The sequence below is a fragment of the Mirounga leonina genome, unplaced genomic scaffold (assembly GCF_011800145.1).
Source record: "Mirounga leonina isolate KUSES-001 unplaced genomic scaffold, KU_Mleo_1.0 Mir_82, whole genome shotgun sequence".
Lineage (NCBI taxonomy): Eukaryota > Metazoa > Chordata > Mammalia > Carnivora > Phocidae > Mirounga > Mirounga leonina.
Genome location: NW_023270825.1, coordinates 1,617,338 through 1,624,676, shown reverse-complemented (window position 1 = coordinate 1,624,676; position 7,339 = coordinate 1,617,338). Strand labels below are relative to the sequence as shown.

The 7,339-nt window shown below is 66.4% G+C and overlaps 1 protein-coding gene across 1 annotated transcript in view; it reads left to right on the top strand.

Moving 5' to 3' along the window:
- Nucleotides 1-583: 583 nt before the first annotated feature.
- ASPG (asparaginase) overlaps nucleotides 584-7,339 on the top strand; it is a 24,663-nt gene continuing 17,907 nt past the window's right edge. The window contains exons 1-3 of the mRNA XM_034992670.1: nucleotides 584-665; nucleotides 6,135-6,243; nucleotides 6,928-7,039. Coding sequence (XP_034848561.1) covers nucleotides 584-665; nucleotides 6,135-6,243; nucleotides 6,928-7,039 — 303 coding nt within the window. The remainder of the gene's footprint in view (nucleotides 666-6,134; nucleotides 6,244-6,927; nucleotides 7,040-7,339) is intronic.

The window sequence follows — 7,339 nt, the reverse complement described above, 5'->3', positions numbered from 1 at the left end:
GGCTGCGCGGACGGGGCAGAATTCACCGGCTTTCGCTTAGACAGGAATTCTGCTTCCTGGAATGGGATCAGATGGGCGGAGGGCTCCGCGTGGAGCCAGCGCAGGTCCCCCGCCCACGCCGGGCGGGGTCCTGGCCTTGGCGAATCCAGCGTCAGCGAGACCCCGCTCGGAGCCCTCTCTGCCCTCCGGGGCTGCGTGTGGGGAGGGCGGCGCCTAGCCCTGGACGGGTCCCCTCCCGCCCCCTCCTGGACCTGTGTGAGTGGGCGGCGGGGGTGGGGTCGACGGCGCCGGCTGTGCGGGGGCGCCGCCCGGGAGGGGAGGGCGGCCCCCACTCGCCGGGGCCCTCCCGGCCAGCCGTAGGGCACGGGGCTCCAGCTCCTGGGGCCGCCGCGCGGGTCCGGCGTCCGGTAGCCCGGGGCGCTCGGGCCCCGCCCCCGCCCCGACAGGCCCCGCCCCGGACGGCCGGGGCGCCCCGAGCTCTCCGCGTCTCCCCGCCGCAAGCACTGCCCCCGGGCAGGTGGACGCCCGCCCCTCCCCGGCTGCCCTCGACGCGCCCGCCGCCTCCCCTCGGTCCCTCGGCCGCATGGCGCGCGCGCTGGGGCCCGAGCGGCGGCTCCTGGCCGTCTACACCGGCGGCACTATCGGCATGCGGAGCGCGCACGGCGGTGAGTCTGCGGCCTGGGGGGGCGGGGAGGGGGTCGTTCTCACGCCCAGTGACGTCTCTCAGGCCTCCCGGGCGCTGGGAGCCGTCTGGGGCCGCGCTCAGCCCCTCCTCCCCGCGCCGTAGCCGGCACTCTTCGGCGCGGAGGCCGGGGGGCCCGGGGGGGGGCCCGGGGGGGGGGCCCGGGGGGTCCCGGGGCTCCCGCCCCACCCCCCTCCCGGACAAACGCGGAGGCGGGCAGGTGTGTGCGGGCTGTTAGAGGCGGCGAGGTGACCCCACCGCTCCCCCAAGGTGGCTCCCAGCTTCAGGGCTCCCGGCAGCTGTAGGCACCCACTTCGGGGGAGTGTGGGGGGCAGCAGGCGGCTTGGGCAAGCGGCGCATTTTGTCTTTGCCCCCGTGGCAGGGGCTGCTGCTGGCGGTGGGGGGGCGCCGGGCCAGGGCGCTGGAGCTCGCAGGCCACCCTGGACAGGGATGCGGCCGCAGGGGCTGAGCACCTGCAGCGAGGGACCCGAGGGGGTGGGAAGAGGAGGGCCGCACACCAGCATCCAGAATGTTCTGGCGTTCCCAGGAGAGTGGGGAGCTGCATGTAGCTTCCACAAAGGCCCCTCCTGGTTCGGCGCTGTCCAGGCGGGCCAGCACGAACCCTCCGCCTCATGGAAGCAGCGACTCAGACACCCCTGGCGCTCTCTTGGGGCCTCCGGCAGCCGCTTTCCCATCCTCTGTCCCTGTTACCCCATGTGCGACACCAGCCGTCACTTCGGACATTCCCTGAGGCCCCGCCCCCGTGCTGGGCCCCAGGACTCAGGCCTGTGTAGAGGGAGCCCTGTCCTGGAGGGGCTCAGGCACGGGGGCCATGGCTGTCCACCCACCCTGGCAAGGGCCCTCCCTGGGCTGCCGGGAGCCTGCCCGCTGCGGCTGTGCCCTCCGCCTCTCCCACCCGGTTAGCTGGTGGGTGACCTTCGGAAGCCTGGAGGCCCCGGCGGACACTCCACCTGCAGGGCGTGGCTGTGGTCGCTCGGCAGCCCCCAGGCCAGAGAGGGGCTGACATCAAACCAGCAACAGCACGTGATGGAGGTCACAGAGGCCGCGTGCTGAGGAGATGCGAGGCTGGGGGCGCTGCCGGGGCAGGAGGGTCCAGGAGCTGGACCGAGGTGGGACGGAGTGGGAGGGGCCGGGGTGGGGGGAGCCTGGGCCCAGAGAGGGGAGCTGCCCTGAGCCCACCCTGCACGCTGCCCCTCCAGGCATGGCACGTGGCCAGCTGCGATTCTCTTGAGCTCAACACACAGTTCCCAAGGGTCTGGGCTACAGGGACAGGCGGACTCCGACCCTCTCCCCCCAGCACGGAGCTGTGCCTCCCTGCCCTGGCTCTCCGGGGCAGCCCTGGGGCTCGCTCCCACAGGTGCTGCTTCTCTCAGAGGGGCTGCAAACTCACATGTTCAGAAGGTGAGCTAGAGACGCTGACTCAAGAAAGATAGGCTGTGGGGGGAAGGGTCGGCTTCCAGAGGGGAAAGAATCTTCCAGAAGCCTCGGAGCCTGCTCTGGCCTGGTGGAGGTGAGGTCGGCAGGCACCTTCTTGTGCTCGGAGCAGCTCAGGGGGGTCAGCCTCTCCTAGCCGGCAAGGACGCGGGTCTTCTGAGCTCCGGCCCTGGGGCAGGGGCGCCTCTCCTGGGCTCCTGGCTGAGGGCTTTGCCTTTGTGAGGCCGGCTTCATCCCCACGGCAGCTGCCAGCCCTCCCACTTCTTCGAGGAGCCCGTGGCTTAAGCCCCAGAGGACAAAGGAGGAAGAGGCGTGGGATCTGGTCCCTGCTGTCACTCTACCGTCATGCAACCCCTGACCCCTGGCCCTTGAGACCAGAGGGTCCTGGGGCCTGCTCTGGCGCGTGACTGGCTCTCCGTGTTCTTGAGGGACACCCATCTCCTGCTGGCTTTTTTGGCTAAAAGTGTGTGTGGCGTGGAAAGGTGTCCAGGGACCAGGGCAGCCCCAGTCCAGGGCAAGAGCAAGATGGGGATGGATGGAGGAGCCAGGCCCCTGTCCTCTCCCAGCCCCGCTGGGGTTGTTGAACTCGGGACTCCAGGCCTTTCCCCGGAGTTCTGATCCAAACCAGCATCAATGATTAACTCGCCCGGCGCTGCTGACGGGGCTCCAGCCTCGGGAGGGCGGCGAGGGGTGGCGAGGGGCACAGGCCAGCCACAGCCAAGCTATTTGGATCGTCACTGTTGGCGTTTCTGCGCCTGGCAAACAGTGGCCTGCCGGGCACACGGCGCCGCGTGTCTGAGCCCTGCCAAAGGTCAGGACAGCAAGCGGGGGGTGGAGGCTGCGGCAGCTAGGGACACCCCTTGACCCGTCCCGTCTATGAGCTCAGCAAAGATGTCACAGGTCAAGGGGCATCATGAACGGAAAGTCAGATGCTAACCCTGAGCCCAAGGCTGAGCAGCATCCGGGGCCTCCTCCTGGCAGCTGAGGAACCCAGGAGCCCCTCCCTGCCTGCCCCCCCCCCCCCCCCCCCCGCAGGCACTTGCACACATAGCAGGGCGAGCAGAGCTTTGGGGCCAGGCATCTGCAGGCGCCGGGATAGCCCGGAGGGTTGCAGGGGGTCCTGCAGCCAAGCCCTCTCGGCAGGGGCGACGTCTGCAGCCTTTCGGTCACCAGAGTATGGCATCGGAGCCCTCGGCCTGGAACTCCTTCCTGAACACGATTTCACATGCTCACCAGTTCCCAGTTTGGGAGCCCAAGTTATAGGTGGTTCCAGGGGGACCTGCGGTCCTAGGGCTCAAACCGTCCCTTATGGAAGAGGGGTCTGGCAGGAGCTGAGCGGCATCCTCTGCCAGTGGCCACCTGTCTCCGTGGCCCAAGGACGAAGCCACGGTCTGGTTTTATAGGGGCCCGAAAGCGGGGCTCGCTGAGAAAAATAATACAGTTTACAGAATCAGAGTTCAACGTGAAAGTGGGCATTTACTTGGAACGATTAAGGAAATAATAACAAATCACCAGTTTTAAAAAGGCAAGAATGTCAAAAAACCCAGAGGACTGTTTTATTCATTAACTTGCTGACACTCTCTTGTGGCTGCTCCCTCCCCCTACAGTTTCTTTGGCTGCATGTTTCCCCTTGCCGTTTTGGTATGACCACGCCGCGGCAGGAGTTTGCAGAGAGAACAGAACAGGAGAACATTGCCTTTTCTTGGGCCAGTTTGGCCTGTGCTGCCCACGTGCTCCCTGGGTGGGCACAGCGGGGTCCTGTCCTTGGGGGGGGGGCCCTGTGGCCCCGCCCCTCCCCACCTCGCGGCAGCAAAATGTCTCTGGTCCCTGGCAGCCACTGCCCCTCCCGACGGCTAGCAACAGCCTGGCTGTGGGTGGAGGCGACCACCCACAAGGTACACCTGTCCCATGAAACCCAAACCAAGTGGATCCCCACTTCACCTGCCCCGCACATGGATCCCCAGCTTTGCAGATACCCCCGTGCCACCCACCACAAGGAGCTGCAGGGGACAGTGGCCATCTGAGTTTCCCGGGGTGGTTCCCACAGCTGAGCAGGCGGGTGCCGCCCGCCCCCCGCCCACGTGCTGTAGGCAGGCGTCTGACCTCAGGCAGTGAGGGTCCGTCCTTCCCACTTCCTTGGCTGTGGCCACACCGCAGCAGTCTCTGTGCCTCTCCCTGCCTGGTCCTTATGTGGCTGCCGCCTCCACGTGTCCCGTCTCCTTCTCCCTCTGAAGAGGATACGGGATTACCTGCGTCATCCAGGGTCATGTCCCCACCTCCAGACCCTTAACTCCATCACACCTGCGAAGGCTTTGCATTCAGGCCGCACTCACAGGTCCTGGGGATCAGGACGTGGACACCTTTGGGGGGTGCTTTTCAGCCTGCTGCAGCTGGGGGAGCTTGGCGGCAGGGTGGCGGGGTGGCTGTGAGCCTTCCTCCGTGCCCGGGACCTGAAGTTCTGTCCACGATGCTGGCAGGGCTGCTGAGTCTGGACCTTCGTGGAGGCAGGCACACGTCCTGGTCATGCTTCGGGTGTCTTGGGAGTGTGGCCCGGCCGGCATTCGTGCGCTGATGTCCCGTCTATGATGCTTCTCGCGTGCATGGTTTACTCCTGCGGCAAGCGTGCGTGCAGCCCCTCCTGGGGCTGGGTGCGGGGTGGGGACAGCATTGTTCAAGTGCTCCCTGGGGCCCCCTCTGGCTGGGGCGGTGGCACCACAAACATCCATGAACAGCCATTGGGCCAGTGTGCCCGTGCTGGCCAGGGGGCTGGCGGGAGCTGGGGCCCGGGATTTAGCAGGTGGACGTACAGAGCGGGTTTGGGAGTGGGGAGACAGCCTGAGCAAAGCAAGTGGGTGAGGAATGCGGACGCTGAGCAGGCCAGGCTTCTGACCCACAGATGCTGTGAGATAGAGCGGTGCTGCTTCCGTTCCCTACCTGTTTGGGGTCCTGTGTTAAGCAGCCACGGGAAATCGATATGCCCACCTGTGCCGCAGGTGAGGTCACAGCCTGGCTGACACCTGAACCCTCTGCAAGTGGGAGGTGAGGAAGGGGTGCTGTTTTAATCAGCTGAGCAGTGGCGGGGCACAGATATGCCTGCTAGACCGTGAAGGCCAGGAGCGGCAGCTGACCCTGGTCTGGAAGGTCTTACTTGTTTCAGCTAAGGATGTTTCTCGAGGAGGGGGACCCCGTTGTCCTCGTCACCGTGTCCAGGGGCCCAGCAGCAGGCCCGTGGGAGACACCCAGAGAAGTTAGCTGACCTGTCCAAGGTCATGGTGCTGGTGGCGAGCAGGGTGGGGCAAAAGGCCGGGACCTTGATGCCTGGGAGCCTCTGCCAAGGCTTGTTTCTAGGAAACACACCTGTAACCTTTCAGGGTTTTCCTAAAACACAACACCATTTCTGCCCAGTGCCTTAGATGCATGTTTCTGGGACATGGAGTCTGCAGGCAGAGGGCCTGGGCTGCGTTGTGCAGGGGTCGCCCGCAGTCTGGTGAGGGAGTGAGGGCAGCTGGGCCTGGACATCAAGGAGGGCTTCCTGGAGGTGGTGACCTGAGCTGGGGTACAGCACGTGCTGGGTTGGAAGGGGGACGGGCCAAGGGCTTGCAGACAGAGCCCACAGTATGTCTGCAGGCTGTTGTTACTGTGGGCATTCTGGGAAGTGGGGGAGGAAGCGTGGGTGTGTTGGGCTGCATTGTGAGAAAAGGTGGGAGATGGGGTGAGCTGGTCCTGGGTAGAGTGGCCGGAGCCCCTGGCAGGGCCCCTGGGGCTGTCACACTGGCTCCACCGTGGGAAGCCATCAGGTCCAGATGCAGAACAGCTGCGCATTCTCCCCAGGGCCCCGGGTCCTGTCCCCCCCAAACCCCTGGCTCCTGTGTGGGCCTGGCCCCCAGCATGTTGGGTAAATGTCCTGATGAGGAGGGAGGAGCCAGCGGTTACAGGAGTCGGCAGTGGCTGTGGGCCCCTCACCCCACACTGCCCCCAACCCGGATTCTGCCTACAGTGCTCGTCCCTGGGAGTGGCCTGGCCGCTGTCTTGCGGGCACTGCCCATGTTCCATGATGAAGAGCACGCCCGGGCCTGTGGCCTCCCTGAGGACACGCTGGTGCTGCCGTGAGTGTGGGCTCCGTGGGGCCCCAGGGGGGGATGACGACCGTCATCGGGGTAGAGCTGTCCTGAGACAGGGCGGCACCTGCAGGGTCTGTGGAGCGGGCTGTGGTCACTAATGTCCTCTGAGGCTTTCAGGGCTTTAGAGCTGACCAGCAGCCCCCTTTACAGGGAGCCTCAGACTCCCACCACCTTGGGCGTCCCCAGCCACGTGTGGACGCAAGCCCATCAAGAGAGGCAGGGGCTGGCCCCAGGTGGCCCTGCCTCCCCCTAGTGTAAGGTCCCTCTGTTCCTTAGCTCTCAGCCAAGGCTGCCTGGTGCCCGTCCCGGCTGTCAGGCGTCCTGGCCCCTGAGCTGCCTCCTGCCAGAGATTCTCCTCCCGCGGTCGTCTCCACCGAGGGCCAGGCCCAGCCTCCCTCTCAGAGCTGGGTCTGCTAGGGAGCAGCCTGTCCTGGCCCATCCTTGAACCCCCTGCGGACCAAGGTCCCTGTTCCTGGGGACTCGGGGCGGGGGAGGGGGAGGGAGGCCGGGCCCTGTACTGGGGATGCTGAGACTGTGGATATGCAGAGCCCACCGAGAAGTCCCTGGGTGCAGGGGTAGGCAGGGTGGGGGTAACAGAGCCGGCGGGGGGAGGAAGGGGCAGAGCAGGAGCCCTTGTTCTGCCTTCCGCAGGCCCGCCAGCCCCGCCAGCCCCGCCAGCCCCGCCCAGAGAGTCACTTACACGGTGCTGGAGTGCCAGCCCCTCTTCGACTCCAGTGACATGACCATCACCGAGTGGGTTCAGATTGCCCAGACCATCGAGGTAGTTGGGGAGTGTGGGCGGGGCTGGGGTTGGGGTGGGGACCGGGAGTGTGCGTGGGGCTGAGAGTGGGTGGGGCTGTTTACTGGGCGGGACTGGGAGTGTGGGCGGGGCTGGGGGTGGGACTGAGAATGTGGGCGGGGCTGGGGGTGTGGGCGGGGCTGCTGGGCTGGGCTGAGTGAGTGGGCGAGGCTGGTGGGCTGGGCTGGGCTGGGGGTTGTGTGTACTGAGCGGGGCTGAGTGTGGGTGGGGCTGTGTGTACTGGGCGGGGCTGGGAGTGTGGGAGGAGCTGGTGGGCTGGCC